The following is a 22598-nucleotide window of genomic DNA, read 5'->3' as shown; positions in this document are numbered from 1 at the left end:
TGATGTGCAAGCTGCCAGTGGGTCACAGAGCAGGGTGGCAGCTGTGCCAGCGCTCCTGGGCCCCGGGGCTGCCTGTCCAAGGTCACTGGGCATGGGTCATGCTTGATGCCTCAGCCCATCCTGGAAGGGTCATGTCACATCTGGTGATGAAGGAGTGACATCCCCCATCCCCTCGCCACTCAGCCCCCACAGGACACTCCCTATTCCTTCAGCTGTGTAGCCAAGGCAACTCTCAGCAAGATACTGTTTTTGAGGTGGCTCTTTGATGCTAGTGATCTGAGGGGACCCCTGACTGTTTATGTCAATCCACAGCTCACAGTTAATCCCAGCAGAAGCCGGCATAGTGTATTAGCAGAATTTTGGGACTCTCAGTGCTTTGATGCAGGCAAATTTGCTCTCAAGAAAGCCATTTTCCAGCATGTTTTGGTGGGTCTCCTGTCTACTTATGATGTTTCCAGGACGTGTGCTAACTGCCCATCAGCCCACATCTTTTAACCATCAGCTTCTGGCTGGGAGACCACACCTGTCTTACCCTATGCCTGCAGGAAGGTCCAAACCTTCCCTGGCTGGAGAAAGATTCTGGTCAACAGGCTAAACCTTGAGGAGGCATCTTAAATTTATGCCCATGGAGTCAGTGGGCATTTCTTGTGTGTGTATGCATAAAGCATTGCTCTCACGATTGCCATCATTCTCCAGACCCCTATTTTTCCTGTTATTCCTATCAAATTTTTTTCCCGACCCTCCACCCCAGTGGTACTGCCTCTTTCATGCAGAATGCGGGAATGGGAGATCAATACCTCCTACAGCAAACTGGCACATCGTTCCCTATTACCTTGTCAGGGGTTGATCCTGCAAGATGCTGAGCACCTTTCCTCTTGGCTCAGGGCATCATAGGCTTTCAGGCACGTAATCCCCTCTGTGGGAGTCAGCAGCCTCAGTCCTCAAAGGACTGTGAGGCCAAAGCTGAAGACAGTGTTGGCTTGGTAGAATTGGAAAGCTCTTAGCAGCTGCCTGCCTTGAGGGCTGTTATTGCAGTTTAGTTTGTTTGCTTGTTGGATGGATACAGCTGGCTGACTGATGGAGGTAATTGTTATGTTGATGGAGGTAACTGGTCTGGTTGCTATTTAAGGGCAAGAAGGTAATCCTGACAGATACTTAAGGAAATGATCCCCTAGCTAACCAGGGGAGGCAAAGTATCTTAGTGATAACTTTGAAGGCAAAGTTGGCCAACAGTAATAATTCTTTTAGTAGAAAACCAGTAGAAATATTTTCTTTTTCCAAATTCAGATGGGATTCATCCTTAGGAGACAATTGAATCAACAGACCTATTTATTATTCATGCTTAAGGAATCAGTTGTTATGCATTGGACTGATGATGCAAATCTACTAATTAAATAAGCCAATGAATAGCTATGGAACCTGGCTTTCACTTTTTAATTTAAAGGAGATGCTGGAAAAGAAGAAGCTTTATTAGGAAGGGGCAGCATGTCTTATATCTGTCCATCAGTCAATTACGGTGCTGCCACAGCCGCATGTATGTCTTAATATATTTTAATAATGTCTAAATGCAAAGTTTCCTGAAGCAATAGCAGAAATGGGTGACGTTTTACCACATTGTTTCATAACCATTTCAGTCTTCAGTTATTTGGTTTTGTAACAGCAGAGGTGGCTTGAGGTCGCAGGGAAAACAACGAAGTGCAAGAGGGTTTTTATCATTGCAGAAGGGCTCTGGACCTGTGGCAAAGAGTGATCAGTTCTCTTTCTTGGAGTTTCAGACCCCAAAATGGAGGTCTGTACCCTTTGCTCTATCAAGGGACCCATGATATTTTTGTAACATTGAAAAGCATTTTTTGTGTTGTGTTGGACCAAAAGGAATTGGTTAATGTATGCAGTGCAGGGAGGGAAATGGCTAGGAAAGGCAAGAGTTACCCATCAGGATCAAGCCTGGGCAAGTTTCTGCTTATCAATATTGTCAGAACGTGAACATCAAACCTGTTACTTTTTTTGTGGTACAACTTAAGTGGACTGAGAGATTAAATAATAGCTAGGCCTACTCCAGGCGAAGGCTTTCTGATAGAAGGAGCTATTAAGAAAGTAGAAGGGAGTCCTGAGGGCAGAGGTGGAGATTTCATTGCTTGGAGCTTGTAAAAGTCAGGTTGGACGGTACACGTAACAACGTGTCATCTGGTGCTGACACAGAGATGAGCAATGGGTGATCTCACAGGTATTTTCCATCTGGTTTAGGGCAGAGCTGTGAAGTCGGGCCTAAGGCCTAGAAATTAATCCAGGCTAGGCTGGAGGTTGTAATCACAGCTGCACACCTGAAATACTTGTGGTGTTAGACTAGTTCTCATGTAGCACCTGACACAGGTGCATCTCCAGACTCCACCTGATAGGCCTTCACCTCTTTTTGGGTCAAGCAAAGGGTTTGGTTTTCGTGACCTTTCTGGTTACTGGCTGCTGTTGAGGCTGATGGATGCCCTCAATAACCTAAGTGGGGATGGATCTTTTGATGGAGACCACCAGCCTCCAGTGGGAGTAGTGTTCAGATTCAGTTCCAGCAGTCCATTTGTTAAAAGCTTCTTCTCAATATGAGACTAAATCAGGTTCAAAACCCTGATCAAAAGGCAAAACCCACCTTCGTCCGTAAGCAGACCAGAGAGTTTATCATAAATCTTAATGGCTTTTCTTAGGCCTTCCCTGAGTTTTCCTTCTTTGCTCTTTTCTGCTCTTAGTTCCTTGGCAGCCTGGTGGGGTTTTTGCCGCCTTTATTACAACCAATGGAATCTGCCACTAGGGTGGATTTGTTGGAAGAGATGCAAGACTAAGAAAGACTGAATGATTTCATCCTTTCCAGGAAGGAAAAATATGCCTTGGTCACTATGATGTTGAAAGCTGGTTTATTTAGATTTCTCTGGGTCATTCTTCAATTCAGCTCTCAGCTTCTTCTGCAGTTTCAGCATATGGAATGAGGAACATCTGCAGCCTCCAGATGATGTGAAGGAAATATGTTTTATCTTCCTATCATCAGTGCCTCAGCAACAGGAGCTTCTTGATGTAAATCTAATTCTGAAATAATTCCTTCCCCTCCACTTGCCAGTTCAGTTCCCTGGAAGATAACTTTGTTCAGGAAAGGTCAGGCTGATACAAGCAGCTATCTAGAAACAGGGTGCCTGCAATTTTGCAAGATGGTGCACAATGGCATCATTTAATTGAAATGTACGGATGTTTGTTCATCATCTTACCAGAGGGAGAAACCGGAAGATTTCCCTACTATTTACTGGTTAGACATTTTGGGTTCTCTCTTGCACAGAAATGGTTGTCACTGTGAATCCAAAGTCTCTGTCCACGCTGCCTGTTGACCCAGACTCTCACCTGGACTTGGTGTGTCTTGTACATACATTGCAAATTCCCAAGCCTGTATTGAGAACTGATCATAGCCTGATCTGGGAGCTCTCTGGAGAGAAAGAGGTAGATCAAAGGCAGCACCTCTCAGTGAGCCCAAATCCTTGCTTGTACATACCAGGCGAGAACAGCCCAGCCCACTAGCTAGTGCCCAAGCTTGGGTCTTCCAGAACAGCATGGATCCTTGTAGTCTGCTGAACTAACAGCTAGCAACGTGTAGGGAAGGCCCTTACATCATGGAGCTCCCCATATCTAAACCTGCTTTTCTCCTTGCTCTAAAGAGTTGCTCCCAGGGAGTTTTATTTTGTGGCTGCAGCAAGGAAGGGCAGCTCAGGGAAGTATCATTTGGCACACAGCAACACAGATCCTTCTTTACATTTCCAGTTCCCATAGCTGTACCTCTCCACCTCCGTGGCACTTGCTGGCACTGCGGAGAAGTGGTGCTGACCCAGAGATCTGTTCCTACAGATAGGCCCTGTGCTTTCAGAACAGACCAAAACATGAACTGGTTCCCTTGAGAGCTCCTTTCCCACATGCTGAGCTGCATTTCTCCCCCATCCAGCTCTGTATGAGGACACCAAGGTCATCAGGATGATGATCTCCCTTTCCCATGAATCCTCTGTGAACCTGGGGGCATCCCAAGCACCTGATATTCACGCTCTGTAGGTGAGCCCTGGCTGATGCAGCACAATCTACATACACAGGTTTCTGCTGAGGAGACACTAATCACCTGAGAAAGAACTGGTCTTCCAGGGTAGTTCAGCAAAGCCCAAACAGTAACTTTAAAAAAAAAAAAAGGACACAGTATAGCACATCCCTCTGCCATCCATCCCTGCTCTCTGAGGCTTTCCAGATATTCCTGAGCTGTTCCCATGCATTCTCCCAGCTCTTGGCTTAATAAAATGGAGATAAGCCTTAACCTAAGGCTGAGTCCTTCCAGCCCTGTGGCCGCTTTTCCATCTGTTCTCTGAGCTTGGTCCTACTGATACTTATCCTTCTCTTAAAGGGTATCTCTGAGACAAGAGAATAAGGTTCCAGCAACTTTTATCATGCTGTAACAGGGATATAAGGCATTGGAATACCCCAGAGCTCTCTTCCAAAAGCTTGTGTGGCTTTTGGGCCATGGACTATTTGGACTCTGGTCATATGTCTTTGGTAGGGGACTGGGCATGGTGGGGCAGAATGGGCGTTTCTATAGGTGCTTTGACAATGCTTAGACTGCTAAAGACTTCCTTCCACACTCTGCAAATCACAAAAGTGATTTGCTGCTTCTGGCAGCTGTTGGAGTACCTAATTCCCAGTGAAGGAAATAGGGTCTGGTTTTTCTTACCACTGCTCCTGTGCCTGTAAAACTGCCACCCAAGAGAGCTGCATCACAGGCTGTGAGAGGACCAGCACTGAAGAGGTGGTGGGATTTACCTTTATTAACTTCAGTCCTTTGGAGGCCTAAGTGTGACTATTGGAGTCACAGGAGGAGAGACTGGAGCCCCCCGAGATGCATTGTTCCACCCTAAAATCAGCATCCAAGCCAGATGATGGGGCTGGTCAAAATTTGGAGGGTGCAGTGTCAATGCAGTGACTTGGACTTGGAGTTTAGCCAGCCAGCGAAGCCCTAACACCTCTGTGTTAGTGGACGGGCATTAGTTGACAAGATCTGTCATAAATGCCTGTTGTACATTGCTGACTTGGGGAAGGTAGGGTGGCAGTCCAAGGAGGGCTGCTCTTTTTCTGTCCTTTTTAGTGTGTGGTGTCTCCTCCCAGTCTCTCATCACCTGTGAGCATCACCAGTGTGCTCCCTTGACAGTTCCCACCAGACTGGCCATGCCGGCCTGCTGCCAAGTCCCCACCAAAGCACAAAAGTTCATCAAAAGTCCAAGGCACATTGCAGCTGGCTCTCCAGCAGTCAACGCCCTGGTCTAGCAGAGGGACCGGCTGGAGCCTGCATCCCCAGCCCTGGCTGCTCCTCCTCCAGTGGATGCCAGACGGCCTCGGGCTGGATGGCCGCCTGGAACTGATGCCTGACTTCACCGGGGCGGTGGTCCGGAGCAGTGACCCCAACCCCAGGCATAACGCCTGAGCTGGCTCCACTGCCCACCCCTGCGGGGCTGCACACAGGGCTGGGAGTCATTTGCCACCATGCTGCTGGGGTTGTGCCTGTGATGGGAACCTTAATGAGCTGGTCTTCATTAGGGCAGTGAAAGCTCCCTTCTGTATGGGCTAATCCAGGCAGCCCCCAGAGATCTCAGGAATGCTTTTGCTCAGTTGCACTCTCCAGCTGCCAAAGGGTGCGAGATGAGATGACCCTTCTTGCTCTGCATCCCTTCCCCATCTGCATTATCCCTTCCCTGCCTGCATTTCAAGACTGCATACACAGTGGCTGTTCCTGTGTGCTGATCAGGAGGGAGGGATTTTTATTTTCCTGTCATCGTCAAAGGTGCAAGTCCAGGCTGGAGAGGAACTTGCCTGCTCATTCCAGGAGGTTTCAGCATAGATCAGGCATGCCCCCTCCTTTGGAGTGGGGACAAGTGGGGAGGGCAGCTGGGGGAAATGCACAATGGGGGATTTTACCAGCCAGGGACCTGAGCATAGTCTTCCTGTATAAGACCCCATCTGAAGGAAAATAGGTACAACTCTAACATGATTTGGAAGTGCAAAAGTTGTATTCAGGGCCAGCACCGATGTTCATCCTCTCCTAGCCACAGAGAGTCCAGGGAAGCTGCTTTACCTTTTCCAGCAAGAACCAGTACTGTAAAGGAGTGGGAGGAAGGAGAAATGGGAGGATCACATCCCTCCAGCCGGTACAGGGAAGGAGACAAACATTGATTTCAGCAACCATTGCCTTTGCCTGCATGTGAGTGTAAAGTCCAGCATGAAGATGTAAGCAGCCAGCATGGGGCTGGGCAGATAATGGAGCTGCCGTAGATAGGGAGTCTGCAGCTGTTTGTGCTGGGTAGCTCTTTTTATGGGTAAAAGCTTGGAAGGAGTGTCCGGATCTGGCTCTGATTAGCACTTCTGGGTCCCGATTGATGGGAACTGCAGAAAAAAATCCCTCCCCAACCTCTCCCGTAATTTTTTTCCCTTTCCTCAATGACCAGCACCAGCTGCCTAGGTATCTTATCCCAAAATGTTGTGCCTCCCCAAAAAAAGAAAGCCAAAGTGTCAGAAATCAGGCAGCAAGATTTGGAAAATACCATCTTGTAAGCAGTGATGGGACAGAAACTGGGGTACTCCAAAGATAGCTGCCATCGGGGCCCAAAATCACAGGGAGCCCACTGGAAAAGCAGGGTGGAGGGGGTCACTCCTGAAGTCCTGCAGCTGAAGGTATTCCCTTCATGGGCATACTGGGAGGTGGTACTTCATTCTGGGGGTAGATCCTCCTCCAGTGGAGAGCACAGACATTGTGCACTGTTGCAGCACACTGTTCAGTGGGAGACGCTGCTGTGTAACCAGCGATGTTTCAGCCCTGGGTAATACAAGCCTTAATTTCCATCTTGTAATGAGCACCTCTGAACAGAGATGGCCAAGTTTGGGGCCAGAGGAAGGACTGGGCAACTTCTCAAGGTCTCTACCAGTGACAGTTGCTGTTGTTCCTGTGCTAGAGGTTTAAATGAGATCCCCGTTAAATCTTCCTCCAACACCTTCCTGCTTAAGTGGTGTATTATGTTAATGCTCATGCTGTAAATAGTAATCATGATAATCAAGAGGGCTGTTTAGCAAGGTTCTGCTGTGGTTGTGCTTTTCCTTCTTAGATGCACGTGGCTTTTTGGGGAGTTTTTGGATGGAACAGCAAGTCCTCTAGCAGTGGGCTGTGGATACAATGAGCACGGATCATTAGCAGCAGCAGTCAATAGATACTTTTCCTACCTTTCTGCCAGAAACTGATGAAAATATGTTACAAAAATCCAAGCCTCCTAGCTATTTGGAAAAAGCTTCCTGCTCTGCTCTCTAATGTCAGCAGGCAGGGAGGTGGTGTTCCCACACGCCCTGCACCCACATGTGAACACACACACACACCCTGTGGGGACTTCACACGTGTCCAAAACATCTGAAGCACAGAAGAACCCAGCTGGGTTTTGGCCCAGGTGCAGGAAGGTGCATGGGCTGCTCTGGGTGGTATCTGTTGAGGATGGCAGCAGGCAGCCAGACAGGAGCAATTTGCAGCTTCCCAAAAACTGCCTGGTATTTTGGTACTCCAAGTCCCTTCTGTAGGGGCAGGGTAAAAGGGTTGGAAATGGCTTCTACTAGGGAGCTCCCTGTGGCCAGCCCACAGCAGGGAGAGGGCTATGTGCCCTCAGCCCCAGGGCAAAGGACAGCCTATGCTCTGCTGTGGGTATTTTTTGCCTCCCAGGGCTCATGGAAGCTGCGTGGATTAGGACATAAACAGCGCAGTCCTTCTGGCCTGACCTGTGTCAGGAACATCTCCAGATGCTTGCTCATCTTTCCCTGGGTCTTCCATGGGCACCACAGCGTCAGACCAGACACAAAGCCATGGAGTGGCTCTGAGTTGAGTTCAGTCTCCTGCTTTGGCTGTAGGGTCAACATCCCCTTGAGGCAGCTACACCCAGGCTGCATCTCCAGGCTAGCCAGGCATCCTCAGCTTGGCCAGCATTGTCATTCTTCTGCATGGTCAGTGAGCCTGGGATCTCCTCTTGGAGGTCACCTCCTACTGAGGAGCGGGGAGAAGGGATAGAGATGTGAGAGCCACCCACCTCCTGCTTCCCACCGTTCCCCAGCTGCAGAGATGGTGAGCAGGGCCTTCCTGCCTATGCCTTGTGCCCGCAGCTGAAACACTGAGGTGTAGCACGCTCTGCCTCTGCAAACAGCCGCCTGCCTGAAACCCAGTCGCCGGGTTGGCAAGGCAGATGGGAGTGTGCGGGAAGGGGCCATGCAGCAGGCCAGATCCTGACAGCAAGGGAGGAGGAACTCCAGCCTTCTTCCTGAGTCTCAGACAGGCATAATTAGGGCTCATTCAGGAAAACTGGGCATTGCTTCTGCCAGCGTCTCCTTGGGAGCAGAGGCACAGCGGTGCCAGTGCTGTCTGCCACAAGCCAGCCCAGGGTGTCAGACGGAGGTTAATGAATGAGGTGGTGGGTGAGGATGGGCAGGCGGGTGCAGGGGCTCTGGGGATGCTGATGTGGGTGTCTGGTCCCAGCTGCAGTGAGCAGCTGCAGGTTGATGTGGATGAGCCAGCCAGGAGGTGAAGGGGCTGGAGGGGGGACTGCACGGGTGCTGCCAGCCCCAGCTCTGCCTTTCCCTCTCCTGTTGGCACTGGGAAGGTCTCTTACCACCTGCCCAGAGCTTGTCAGGAGTTTGTGTGTCAGAGACCTCTGCCCTTCAGTTTGTCAAAACTAGCTTGTTAATATCAAATTAGGGAACACAGGTGCATGAGCAGGGACTGCTTCAGCCTTGTTGCTGAAGGAAATTGGGCTGTAAAAAAATTCAGAACGTGGAAGAAAGGGATCTCTGCAATGCATCCACAGGGTTCTCACTGGGAAATAAACCCCCAAACTAAACACCACTGCTGAGCAGCAGATGGAGAAGTCCCACCACAGCCATCCCTTATTGTATTGCTACTTGAGGGGTGGCCCATGTGTGCCAGGGAGGGTGAAGGGTGTCAGTTCCAGGTACTTTTTTAGCCCTGCAGGAAGCATTGAACTTGGGCTGGGAGCTAGGCAGCTTTTGGTGCATGCCAGCCCTCAGCTCCCTCTGCAGAGCACTGGGCTCCTGTGGCTCCCATCTTCCCTGCTGAAAGGGCTCCACATCAGTCCCCAGCTCGCTTTGGCTTGCTGGCAGCTTGCAGGAAGCTGCTGACCATACGAGCAGGATGAGCTGCTGCAAACACCCATTGCAGTGTGAGTCCTGGGAACTGGACACCCTGTGCTGTTTTTTCTGACTGAGTCCTTACTGCCTTGTCCCATTTGTTTGTTATTTTAGATTTACCCAGGTAGTTGTGCCTCTCTTATTTGTTATTGCAGAGGTAATGAGCTGTGCCCCTCTTGTGTTATTGCAGGGTTGCCTGCACCAGTGTGAATCCTCCCCTGCCCTTAATTACCATAGGGCAGCCCAGGGAGATGCCCTGGCAGTGGGTGCTGGAGGTGATTCCTGGAACAGATGACAGTGTGTTTCATTGCTGTGGAAGGGCTTAGTCACAGCGGATTCGTCCTGTCTCCTGTCAGACCTTAGACTGCTGCAACATTTTGTGGCAAAGGATGCTCTTCTGCTACACCTTGTACAGTGTCATTTAGTGGGGGACAAGATCATTCCCAATTTAATTAGTCTTTTCTCTATTCCTTGTCCATCATCCCCGTATAATAGAGGACCCCCCAACCTGTGGGGGCCTTTGAGTCCTGCAGCAAGAAACAGAACCCAAGCATGGGGCAAAACGGCAAGAGGATGCTGTCCTAGGGAGAAGTGTGAGTCCTGGGGATGGTGCATGGGGTCACTTATGTTGCCGTGGGCAGTTAGGAGGCCGCTGAGTCTGGGATGCTGATCCAGTGCTGTTCTTTTGGAAAGAGAAAAAAAAAGGGCTGCTTTAATAAATAAGTGGCTACGGAAAAACTCTTCAGTTTTGCTGGGAGAAGGCAGATTCACTTTGGCAAGGAGGATGAAGAGACCAGTAGCCATGGCAGGTTTGTGGGCCCAGTGACCAACTTGTTCCATGGGCCACCTCCAAGACCTCTGGCTGGGCTGTGTGTGACTGACTGGTGCTGCCTTCTGCTGCTGAGAAGTGCATCTGTCACCCCTTGCTGGGTGTCCCCCAGGCACCCCTGGGCAGCCCAGTGGGGCAGAGGCTCCCTCCTCCCCCCTGGGGCTGCACCTGGGCTCCAGGGAGCTGCTGGCCTGCAGGGTGACTCCTGTTGCCTTGTTGGGGGCAGGTTATCCACTCTTATTTTCATGCTGAGCTTTTTAATTTTGTCCCAGCAGTGATGTTGCAAGGAGGGGTAAAATTGGTGTCCTGCTGTCTTCACTATAGGGCTGCAGGAGGGGATGAGCCAGGTTCACCGGCATCGAAGTCATGGGAGACACCGTGCAGGGAGGGATTTCAGCTGGTCTGACGCTTTTCCTTCCCCCATGGTGGACTTCCCCTGCTCATCCATCAGCCTCAGCACAAAGCTGGTATCGGCACAGGGCTGCTGGGAACCATGGGCTGGGAGACTGAGGGCCTCAGAAGCTTTAAACTCTATTCAAATTTAGTCCAGAAATAACCCTTTTTCACTCTGGTGGCTGTACTAAATGTCACAAGTCATCTAAGTTTAGATTGTCACCAGATTGCTCCTATATATAACTGCACAGGGCTCCTGACTGCATCCTGCTGGCACGGGTCATGCTGGGGCGATCTGGGGGGTCTATGGGAAGGCAACTGCTGTGGACAGAACCTAAACATGTTCTCTTTTGCCATTGGTACCATCGGTTGCAGCTACAGTCAGGAGCACCACTTGGCAGTGTTACCCTGGGCTTTGCTGGCTGCTTGGTGCGTGCCAGTGGATGGGGGCTGGTTCAGTCCCATGAGCTTGGGGCTGCAAGCTGAGGACCCTGAAGATCCCAGCACTTGTCAGCCACGTCTTTGGCTTTGCTGCTGAAGTGTCTGCCCAGCTGCATGATGGCTTTGCTGTGTGATTGACCTTAACTCTGGAGTTGCCTCATCTTTGAGCATCCCTGGCTTTTATTCTTGCAACTGCAAGGCAGGTTAGGGTGTGAATTTGTCACTTAATCCTCTCACCATGGCTAAAGAGGGGCTTCTCTGCCACATTTTGTGTGTCATCTGGTCCTTTCTGGGTATGGGATAACCCTCCTACCAGGCTTTTTCCACTGACACACTGCATTGATGATGGCTTTGTATGTAGGAGTCCATGCTAGACCCCCAACTCCTCTGTACCCTCAGACACCTTCCTATCCTGAGCTTGGGGGTCACACAAAATCCATGTCAAGTCCCACACAGTGGGATAAAGCCAGAGCTGTAGCAGCAGCTGGGAAAGGGATTTCTTTGGTCATTTGTTCCCATCCTGTCTGTTGCAAAGATGTCTTCTGGGGTCAGGCAGGAGGCTTTCTACGCAAAAGCAAGCCCCAGTCAGCTCATGGAGACCTGATGGTTTGGTACCCCTTGTCTTCCAGAACGGGAGTCCCGAGAGCATGAGGAGCCAACCACGTCAGAAATGACAGAGGAAACCTACCCACCCAAGGCCTACCGGCCCAAGCATGGGCGCCTCTCCGAGCTCAAAGCTGAGGCCCTGAAGAAGGACCGCCGGAAGAAGCTGACCCTGGCCAAGTTTGTGGGCATGGCCGAGAACACAGCACACCCCCGCGTCGTCATCCCTGAGCTCCGGCAAGAGTTTGAGCTCGTGGGTGCCTTCATCTTCCCTCTGTGGGGCTCCCATGGGCAGGGGGCTGTGGGAGGGCTTTGCCCCCCTGGGGAGCGGGTGCTGGTGGAGAAGGAGCAGGAGACCTGGGGGCATTTGCAGCTGTGAGGTGCTCCCCTTCTCACACTCCATCTTCTCCCCACTTGCAGGGCCCCTGCCGCAGGCACATGGAGGCATCTCTGCAGGAGCTCAAGAGCAGCCAGCGGATGGTCCCCCGTGCTGTCCACCTCCCCAACTGCGACCGAAAGGGGTTCTACAAGAGGAAGCAGGTAAGAGCCCCGTGGAGGGATGCTCCCCACCCAGGGAGGCTTTTCTCTGCCACTGCCCTGGATGGGAAGGATGGAGATTTTTCCTCTGATGAGCTGGTGGGTAGGTTGCTGTGATCATCTCCAGGCACATGCAGTGGTGGGTGGCCTTGCTGATGGGTTCAAGTGCCATCCCTCCTGAAGTGAGCATCTTCCTGAGAGGAGCTGGTGAGGGAGGAAAAGTCAGAGAACCCGAGGCTGGGGTACCAGCGGGGATGGAGATGTGCTGAAAGCAGAGACCAGGAGCTAAGTCCTACCCAGGGAATTGCATTGCTGGGGTGAAAGGGGCAAAGTGCATGGCTGATCCTGATCCCCAGTGTGAGGGAGCCGCGCGGTGTCTGGTGGCCAGCTCTTGATATCTGCCCTTGCATGTCTCCCCAGTGCAAGCCCTCCCGAGGCCGGAAGCGTGGGTTGTGTTGGTGTGTGGACAAATACGGCATGAAGCTGCCAGGGACTGACTACCTGAGTGGAGACCTGCAGTGCCATGCATTCGACAGCAGCAACGTGGAGTGAAGTTGCATCCCCTCCCTCCACCCCATCACTACCTACCCAGGCTCCCTTTCACCCTCCCCTCTGCACCTCCCTGTGCCCCGGGACTCCGATTCCTTTCATCTCATGTAAGAAGAAAGAAAGAAAGGAAAAGAAAAAAGAGAAAGGAAGGAAAAGGGAAAAAAGAGAAAGGGAAAGAAAGGAGTAAAGAAAGGAAAAGAAAAGAAGAGCAAAGAAAAGAAGAGAAAAGAAAAGAACACAAAAAGAAAAGAAAAAGAAAGAAAAAAACAAACCCTGAAGAAACTGAGGACTCGGAATCTACAGCAGCCTCATGACAACAAGGACTCAGCAAGGAAAGGACAGAGCCAGAGATAAACCAGCTGCAGCCGCTCCACCATCCTGCGCCTCTCCCCAACACTGCCCACGCCCCCCTGCCACAAGCAGAGGCCACCCCAATGTAGGAAGCTCTCCAAGTTGGTGATTTTCCAGTACGGGTTTTGGGCAGGTTAATTTTTTTTTTTTTTTTTGGGGGGGGTGTGTGTGGTTAGCTAGTTGTTTTCTAAAGGGTCTTGAGATAAAACCTTGCAGCCACCACTGTTCCCCCTCCTCACTGTGGTGCCCTGGAGTCTTCTCCCCACATCACTGGCACTCACTCAAGTCAATTTGATTTCCATCTCAAACAACCACCCCAGATTCAGGCAGACTTTGACATGTCAGGAGGAGGTGTGGGACTGCTGGCCTCATGTCTGGAGATGAGATAGGCAGGGAAACACAGCTCCTGCAACAGCATGAATACCCCCAAAAATATCCATGGACTTCAAAAGGAAATCATCCTAAAAGGAAAGATGTCTTTCTCCATCTGGTTCCTCTTGAATGGAAGGTCATAAATCTTTTTGGACAAGCACAACTTTGACCATTATCCATCCAGGTGTGGAAGCATTTGTCACCTGTGTGCACATGTGCAAGCATGTGTGTGCACGGATGTGGCTTTTTCTCCTTGCAAAACTTTGCAAGTCTGGAAGGCTTAAGTCTGCACCTGCAGTCTGGAAGGCTTAAGTGTAATCAGGGGGAGAGATACTGCCCCTTCCCAAAAAATAATAATAACCTGCTGGACTAACAGGAGCAGGGTTATGGAGGAGCATCGGTGCCTGCAGGATCAGGGCCCAGCCAATGCCAAGGGCTGCATCTGAGCCAACTCTACAGATATTCCATCAGCATCCAGACTGAAGCATCCCTACGTGAGGACAGGGGGATCGGGGCCAAAACTCTTCCCACCCTTCAGCACCACAAGGAAGACCAACTATGGAGATTTTTTGTTTGTTTTTTTTCTTTCACAGCCAAAAAGTGGTTTGCTCCAGGGAAAAAAAAAAGAAAAACCACCAAAAAACCAAACAAAGAAACCTACACTTTGCTTTATCTTGGATTTTTGTTAAGGCTGGTTTATAGCCTTCCCTGTGGGTAGAAAAATGCCGGTCTCCATTCTTTTGCGTTGAGGATACTACTCATATTGCCACGGCTGATTCCCACCACCTTGCAGCAAAATCCTGTGATGGGCCTTCACCTTTAACCTGGGACCCAGCTCCTTGTTGATTGACAGCAGCCACTGCACCATGGAGACCCACTGCGTCAGGCATGCTGGAACAGACCTCAGCTGCCTTCCCGACTTATTTTGTTGTTTTAAATTTTTACATTCAATTTTGGGACTGTTGCCTCTTGCTTCCTCATGACAAGGGTCTCCGCGATGTTGGCACTGGGAGGAGGAGATCCTGCAACAAAGGGTAGGAAGGAAAGCGAGCTGTGGGGTCTGAGTGCTCTGGTCCCAGTGGGAAAACATGCACCCACCAGGGACCACAGCCCGCTTCCATGGCTGGAGCTGGCAGCTGGTGCTGGCCAAAGGACACAGCTGATCTCCGGGGGAAGGTTTCTGTACCCCCAAAGCCCTGTTGAGCATCCCGGACTTGGACAGAGAGGAAAGGGGGTCCACAGCACCACCAGGTCCCTGCCAGTGGAGATGAGACAAGGGGAATTCGATGCCAAGGGGGTCTGGCGGAGGCTCCTTTTCATCACTGGTTGGGCACCCTCATAGCCTCCCACAGCCCCTAGACGCCCTGCATACCCCCCACCGGCAACTTGCCCTGATCGAGGGCAGGACTGGACACCCTGCCATTATTTCCCTCGGAGTTAGGGTGGGGGAAAGTTTTGCCGATGGACTTCCACAGAGACCCAGTGGAGCATGTTTGGAGCTGGGGACAAGGCTTCTTTCCTTACTGAAAAGAATAGAGGGTGCCACCAAATGCAGATCTGCCCCACAAAAAAAAAAATGCTGGAGCAGGGTGACCCCCATGTTGCTGAAGGGGAGCATGGTGTGTGCTGGGGCCAAGGGAGGGACCCCTCTGGGCTTTGCAGGGCTGATGGGGCAGGGTCAGTTTGACCAGGGTGGTGGGTTAATGGTGTGGTGAAGGTGAAGAATGGGGTGCAGAGGCAGGAGGAGAGGCGCTCATGCTAACCCCAGGGGCCACTGGTCGCCATTGTCGACACTGTTCCCGTCTCCGCCACTTGCCAATCCCTGTGCAAAACCTCCTGTTATAGGCCAGTACCACCTTCCCCAAGACCCTTCCCTTCTTCTCTCTTCCTATTTCTTGCTTTTTTGTTTGTTGTTTATTTTGTTGTTTAACTTCCCAAAACTTGAAAGCCTTTGGCTGCAGGGAAAAGAGACATGCTACCAGGGCAGGATGGGAGTGGGCAGAGGGACAGCAGCTCCCCATGGACCTTGCCTTTTGGGGCTGATGCTTTTGCACAGTGAGGGTCTGCTCACAGGGCCCAGTGATGGTTTCATGACATGGCCACCATGATGATACTGGGAGGGGGACACAGGGGGCATCCCCAACCTTTCCCTACAAAGCGAGTTTCAGCCATGGCCCTGGGAGACCAGAGCACCAAAATTCATCCCACACAGCCTCCCTTCCCCCTACGCATCCAGTGGTGGGGTGGCACTGCCTGTCCTGTCCCCATCAACCTCGGGGGAGGAGGATGCAAGGAGGGGGTTGCACCACCCTCACCCCACAGACCAGCTTGGCTCCCGGGATGGGGCACCGAGCAACCCCCTGGCTGCCCACTCCCTCACAGATCCCCGGCAGGACGAGGCTGTTTGCAGGCTGCACTAATATTTAGGACCGGGGTTAGAGCCTGAGTCAGGCTGGGGGTGAGAGCAGCTTCAGGAGGTGTTGGCCACCTCCTGGAGTGGCAGTGACGAGGTGCTCCCATTTTCAGCACCCAGCAGCACTTCTTTCCATTTAGGGTGGAAAAACCAAAAGGGGCAGATGTGGGAGCTGGGGAGGGTGGGGGGCTGAGGCACATGGGGCGATGCTGGTGATTCATGCATCAGGGGGAGGTGTGAGGCCTGGGGGTCTCTGGCCACAGTACTTGCATCAAAGCCGTGTCAGTATCCAGGATGCAAGCTGGGAAGGAGAGGACAAGGATGGCGCAGGGGTCAGGACAGCCCTTCCGCCACATCTCCCTGGGGAGTGGCACTCAGCAGCTGGGCTACCCCTTGTCTGTACTGCAGTGGACTTTGAAAACCACTAGTACAAGAGCATTTTGCACTATTTCTCTGCTCTCTCCCCCTTCTCTTTTTCTCCCCCTTCCCCATGAAATCTCTTTTTTGCTGTTGGAGTTTTTGTTGTTGTTGATGATTTATTTTTTTTCCCGAACGGAGCATTGTATATTTAACGACTGACAGTTCACCTTGCTTCCAGACCGCTATCCTGGCCCTGGCTAGGAGCCCTGCCGACTGTGCCCCCCTCCCCAGCCCCGCCAGCCCCCCGCCACTGCCACTGGGACAGACATCACCATGCACGTTACCCACCATTGTAACACAGTTGATAAAACACACCAGATTCCGAGTTTCCTGCCTGGTTTTTATCTTTAAGCAATACTCACTACACATTTTACGGTAGCTTTTTATAGCTTTACATACATACGGTAGCTCTGTTGTTTCATTTTGTTTTGTTTTTATTGTTTTGGGGTTTTTTTTTCAGTAAACAAGAAATACTCATAATCTTACTGGTGGGGAAAAAAAAAACAAAACAGTTTGTGAAAAACTGACAATGGAAGAAGAGCTTAATGCTCTGTTTAGCATTTTGTACTTAAAAAAAATCTCACATTTTATTAAAAAGTGAAGATTGCTGTATACTATTTATTCAACTTATAATTTATGTTACTCTTTGATCTTTGTCTTTTCTCATGACAAAGCATTTATTTAATAAAGTTATGCATTCAGTTAGCTTGTGCCTGACCCTCATGGAGCATCTGTGTGCCAGGGCCTGCCAGTGAGCTGCTCTGGCCCCGAGCATCCTCTGGCCAGCTGCGCTGCACCCCTGGGGGGATCAGCCAGCTCCACAGGGGTGCTGAGGAAGGTACAGGGCATGGAGTAGCATGGTGGCAATGGTTTAGGAGAGATTTTGATACTGGAGCAATCACTAGGTCAGTGGTAAAATTGCAGGTTTGAGTTTAGAGCATCCTTAAAGCAGAGCTGCCCTATTTTTTTTGGAAATTTGTGTGGATGTGCCAGTGGGGCCAAGCAAACGCATTCAGCCATCTTATAGGGGGAGAGGACCGGGCAGCTAGTGATGCTAAGCTCCTAGACGATATCCCAAAATCAGCCCTACAGTTTGGAATCAGACGTGATATTTTAGCCTCAGACCTCTCCAGGCAGCAGGAAGATTTACCCCAGAGCGCAGGAGCATCCATGTGCCATTCCTGAGGCAGCCCAGACAGACAGTGGTCCTCAGACACCTCATGGTGGCCCTTCTCACTGCCCTGTGTCCTCCCCAGTGCCAGATCTGACACACACACACAGAGCTCACCCTCTGCCCACACAGGCATCACCCTTCACCCTCGCGCTCACTCCTCACATCTCCCTCCTCCTGTGTGCCCCATCCCTGCCATTCGCGTGGCTGCCAGCATCACTTCATGTTCCCAGAGCAGGGTGTGGGGAAATTGTTCCCTTTGGCCCCCAGTAGGGACCCATGGGTTGCCAAGGGTTTGCTAACATGTATCCCCCAGCCTATTTGCACCACCCAGGGCTGGCACAGCCACCCGGTGCCTGCTGCTCTTCTCACCCCATTAGCACAACTGGGGCCAAACCTGCTGCCCCAAGTTAGCAAGGTAGTGGAGGTCTGCACCACACTGCCCTGCCATGCCACCCTGCAAGGCTGAGCCCACTCCTCCTGGGCACAGCCCCACCCCAGCCCAGCCCCCAGGTGCTGGAGCCGCTGGGGTCCGCAGGTGGCACCAGGCGGCATGCCGATCCTGCCCATGCTGTGCGCCCTGCCTGTGGTGTGCACCCTGCCTGCACAGCTGGGCAGGGAGGCATTGCTGCTGCTTTCAGCCACACAGTCACTGAAAATGGGCTTTCCACCCAAAATGTTAGTGCTCTCCCTCCCTGCCCCCAGCTGATGGGCTAATAAATCATACCCCTACCCACAAGCTATGGCTACATACACGTATGTAGATAACTACAGCTGTACATAAATAGAGTCATACAGTCTTACACTAATTATGGTCTTTATATTAAGTATTATTATTTGTATTATACTAGTGTATAATTTTTAAGCTATAGTAAAATTGTAGTTTGACAGTGTAGATAGTTTTGTGTGTGTACACCAGAGCTGCTGAGGTTTCAGCTATGACCCTACGTGCAGCTGGCCAGGTCCCAGTGCTTGATCACACCTGATTACCCAGAGCACAGGAGGCACAAAGCTGGCCCAGACAACACATCAGAGCCAGGATCCAAGCAGTGACATACATGCAGTCTTTAAGGCTACACTACAACCCTGGGGAAACCTAACCAGGAGCTCTTTGCTCCTTTTGCCTTACTGCTGTCCCTCTGCCTCTCTGTAAGGTGCCTGGACAGCTGCAAGCTGCCTTTGCTGGGCTAAGGGCTCCTGTTCCCCTGCAGCCCTTGAACGATATGGTGGCCCCCAGGCATGGCTGGACTGGGCTCAGGCATTTCTGCCACCTTCAGCCCTCCCCGGGCAGCACCTGGCTTGGAGCACCCTTGTGCCCCACAGTGCTACTTGGCACCCCCGTCCCTCTCCTTGCATCTCCTGAGCTGCCTTCAGTTCTCCCCAGCGACACAAAACAGGATGGCATTAAATGTTAATTTTGTTCCTTCTCCCATGTTCTCCAGCCTTACCCACCCCCTCATCCCGCCTGCCCTCTCTCGCTCCCCTGCAGCCTCATGCACTCACCGCCTCCTGTCCCCACACATCTTCCTGGTGCTCCCCACCACTGCCCAGCCCCTTGGCACACATCGGTCATGGCACACATGACACTCAGAGTCCTGTCATGGGGTAGGAAAAAACAGACAGGGAACTGCCCGGTGGTTTTGCCTTCCTTTGAGGAGGTCGAAGGGAAACCACAGCCACCTGGATATGGGCTGGCAGGACCGCACGGGGCCCTCTCCAATGCTGCAACTTTAATTGAACAGCATGGGTTTGGGTTTGGGTTTTTTTGGTGTTGTTATGCTTTGCCTCCCCACGGTGCCCCAAGCCACGAGCTGTGCTGTCACGCTCCCTTTGGCCGCACCTCTCACCTTAGTAGAAAGTGCAGAACATTCAAGGGACGCGCTCCACGGCCCGTGTGCGGAGCAGCTCTGCCAATGCCAGGCCTCACACACAGCCCAGGCCTCCTGCACCTTCCAGCAGCCCGCTCCGGGGAAAGACTTCCATGGAAACACTAAAGTGGCTTTTCAGCCTGTTCAAAATTTGCTCTCCTTGCACAAGCAAAGGGGACAGTCCTTGGAAGGTCCTCCATGGAAATCCATGCATCATCCTGCTCAGCAGAGGAACTCTTTAATGGGGTACAGTGGAGACCAAACCATAGCGGGACACCTAAAGGAGCCCAGATAATTCATGGGGAACAGGCCCATCTACCAGCTAACAAACAGCATAGCTGGGTACAGCTGCCAACTCAAGCAGCCCCTGAAATACCAAGGTTGGGAAGCTGGAAAGAACAGAGCTCCCTTGTCCTTGTAGCCTTTGCCCAAGCATCTGCCAAGGCCCTTCAGGTCCCTACGCTGGGTAGGAGGGACCTTCCTTTGCAAAGCTGCTCCCCTGCTCAAGGAGCAGGAAACCACCACTCTCACACAGCCCCTCAGCAGCTCAGGAAGCTCCACAAGCATCATGTCAGACAGGGCGTTCACAGTGCCACCCCTCCACCTAGCAAAGCAGGACACAAACACCCTTTTCTGACAAATTTAGCTGCCGTCAGGTGAGGAGATGGTCTCTGCACACATGCTGACTTGAGGGCACAGCTGCGTTTTGCAGGCTCACAAGGTACCACATCTGGAGCAGGAACACAGCCGGCCAGCAGACAAGCGACACCAATTCCTCCCTGTTCATACAACTAGGACCAGTAACGATGAAAGGCCCAAGTTCCACTTCTGCTTATCATCCCAGCGTTCACAACACTCCCTGGACAAAAGCAGAACAGGCCCAAATTTGCATGTGATGCATCAGGCAAGGAAATGTGTCCTATGAACAGAGGGGAGCAGGGAGGGGGAAGATGACATTTTTCTGGCATCCCATTTAATTTATTCCAACTTTATGCAGCTGAGCTTTTCCAAAAGAGAAAAAGAAAAACACAAAAGAAAACTTCCTGATTCCTAAACAAACAAAAAAAAGTACAAACTGCAGATGACAGCCAGCGTGTGCAAGGTTTACATGAAAAAGCAGAACACCCTCGGATGTTAACAGAAAACAGGCAGCATCACTTTTACAGTTACTTGGCTTTGCATGGAGGCATGTTTTCTCTCTCTTGTGTACTCTTGCTCCCTCTCATACACATTCACATGCATGCACTCCCACCCCTGACTTGCCAAAGCAGGTCCTTTCCCTGTCTCCTCCACTGCCACATCCAAACCCCTTCAAAGTCATGAGGGGCTGAATTTACAGAGACCACCTGTGCCCTTCACACTTGGGATCTGAAATGTGAGGCCAAGGCAGGGAAAAAAGCAACAAACCTCAGTGCTCTCCTTCCTCCAGAAGCCATTTGGCTTTTTGCTTTTCCTTCTCCAGATTCAAGTCCCCAGATGAGGAGGTATCAGCAGTGTGGACCCCAGCTGCGGTGTTTCTCCACTACCATTTGGTGTTTCTGGGTTGTGCCACCAGAGGCTAGTCCTGTCCCTGCAGGTCATGGTCAAGTAGCTCTGCTGCCTGGCCCCCACCATGCAGGCACAAGGTGTCCCCCGCCAGCACCCATACTCACCAAGGAACCCCTTTTCCTCAGCCATATTCAACCTAACCATGTGGAGGCCCTAGGATCTGAAGGATGTTTGCTGCTTAGAAGGATTTGCCTGAAATTGGGAGATGCTTTATCTCCCTCCCCCACCCCACCTTGATTGCATTTAAGGGAAGCCTGAGACTTTTACTGTAAGGAGAGAATTTTTGCATTTACTCTGCAATTGGTATTCATATTAAAAAAAAAAGGGGGGGGGTGAAAAAAGGGAAGAAAATAATAAATTCTCCTTCCTTAGGCGACGGGGAAGTTATTTATTCTCAGCATCGGTGTGTTCTGTACAGAAAGAAATCAACAGGTGAAATAACAGCAGAGATACATCTCTCCTCAGAGTGGCATGTCCAGCTCAAAACCTCTCAGAGCACTTGGAATCACTTGGATTTCATCTATACAAATGTGTGTGTGGGCAGAGGGGTGCGTGTGTGTCAGGGCCTTTACAAAGCAAGATATATACTGTAATTTACTTTAAAAAAAAAACAACAAAAAAAACCAAAAAACCAAACACCAAGAAGTGTGTGCTGAATAGCAGATGCTCACTCCAGTCCCAAGCAAAAATGGAGGGACAAGGGCAGCTGCTTGGGAGTGCAGGTTTTAGATGGGTTTTTTCCTATCTAGAAACAAAGAAAAAATGAATGAGAGGGAGAGAAAGAGAGACTCCCTGGCTTGTTATCCTAAATCTACACAGGCATCCTTCCACCCAGCCCCAGCAAGTTCACTTTAGCTCCCTCAGCATAAGCTGATCCTAAAGAAATACTGGGCAATAGCTCTTCAAATCCCCCAGAAAAACAAGCGCTTAGCTTCACCGTCACCCAAAGGCCCCATCCTCCTGGACCACTGGCTGAAGCCAGGTCCCTGTGGGGCTGGCTGTGCCCCAGCACCAGGAAGGGAAGCACCCAGGGGTATTTTGGGCAGGGGGGAGCTACCTCATCTTTAGCCCTTTCCCTCACTGATGCCTCCTTGGGGGATGCATCCCAACCATGCTGCTATGTTCCAGCTGGGAAGCCAGGGGCTTTCCTCCTTCCCTCCCTCCCACACCGCATCCCATGCCAGGACCGAAGGCCAGGCTGGGGCACAGGGGACCGGCAGGACGCAAGAGGCAGGCGACACAGTATTTACAGTCTTTGGTCTTGGGGAAGGGAGGGAAAGAGAGGGAAAGGGTGGGGAATTTTCTTTGTTTTTTGTCCCACTCCCACCCATGGCAAGGGTTTTTTTCCCCTGGGAGGTGTTGGGGAGCACACAGCGCTCTGTGCTGGAGGGTGTGGGAAGATGCCGCAAAGCAGCAGGGAGGGCAGGGCCGCGGGGCGAGGAGCAAAAAAGACCAGTTCTCTGGCTTACACTGGGTGAAAGACTATAAGAAAGCAGTCCCTTCTCCTTGCAACCCCCCCACCCACCCCCCACCGCCCTTCCCCTCCCAGTATCCCTCCCCTCCCCAGGAGCTGGGCAGCAGGGGAAGGAGGGCAGCACTCAGGACCCAACCCCAGTCTCTTCCAGAGCCTAAAGAGACACGCTGAAACCCATGTAAAATCCAGCACTGGGGCCACGGCAAGCTGCCTCCAATGAGCAGGGTAGCGTCTCTCTACTGGCTCCGCAGGGCATGTGCTCCCCGGTCCTCCTGCTCGTGGGCTGTATAGAAGAGGTGGCACTCAGGGTCCCCACGGATGGTGGGTGCACCCTGAATCACCTTCCCGTGGATGGGGTCCACGCACCAACACTCGCCACGCTGCCCGTTCACCGACATCTTGCA

General features: G+C 51.5%; 2 protein-coding genes across 2 annotated transcripts in view; one reads left to right on the top strand and one right to left on the bottom strand.

The window, feature by feature from the left end:
- The window catches only part of IGFBP5 (insulin like growth factor binding protein 5), a 24207-nt gene extending 7373 nt beyond the window's left edge, over positions 1 to 16834 (top strand). Inside the window, exons 2-4 of the mRNA XM_040604217.1 lie at positions 11518 to 11744; positions 11912 to 12031; positions 12449 to 16834. Of these exons, the coding sequence (XP_040460151.1) occupies positions 11518 to 11744; positions 11912 to 12031; positions 12449 to 12580 (479 nt within the window). The 3' untranslated portion in view covers positions 12581 to 16834. The remainder of the gene's footprint in view (positions 1 to 11517; positions 11745 to 11911; positions 12032 to 12448) is intronic.
- IGFBP2 (insulin like growth factor binding protein 2) overlaps positions 16536 to 22598 on the bottom strand; it is a 67563-nt gene continuing 61500 nt past the window's right edge. The window contains exon 4 of the mRNA XM_040604216.1: positions 16536 to 22598. Within this exon, the coding sequence (XP_040460150.1) occupies positions 22431 to 22598 (168 nt within the window). The 3' untranslated portion in view covers positions 16536 to 22430.

Source organism: Falco naumanni, chromosome 8, assembly GCF_017639655.2.
Source record: "Falco naumanni isolate bFalNau1 chromosome 8, bFalNau1.pat, whole genome shotgun sequence".
NCBI classification, from domain to species: Eukaryota; Metazoa; Chordata; class Aves; order Falconiformes; family Falconidae; genus Falco; species Falco naumanni.
The sequence above is the reverse complement of the archived record's forward strand: the minus strand, read 5'-3'. Positions and strand labels throughout refer to the sequence as shown.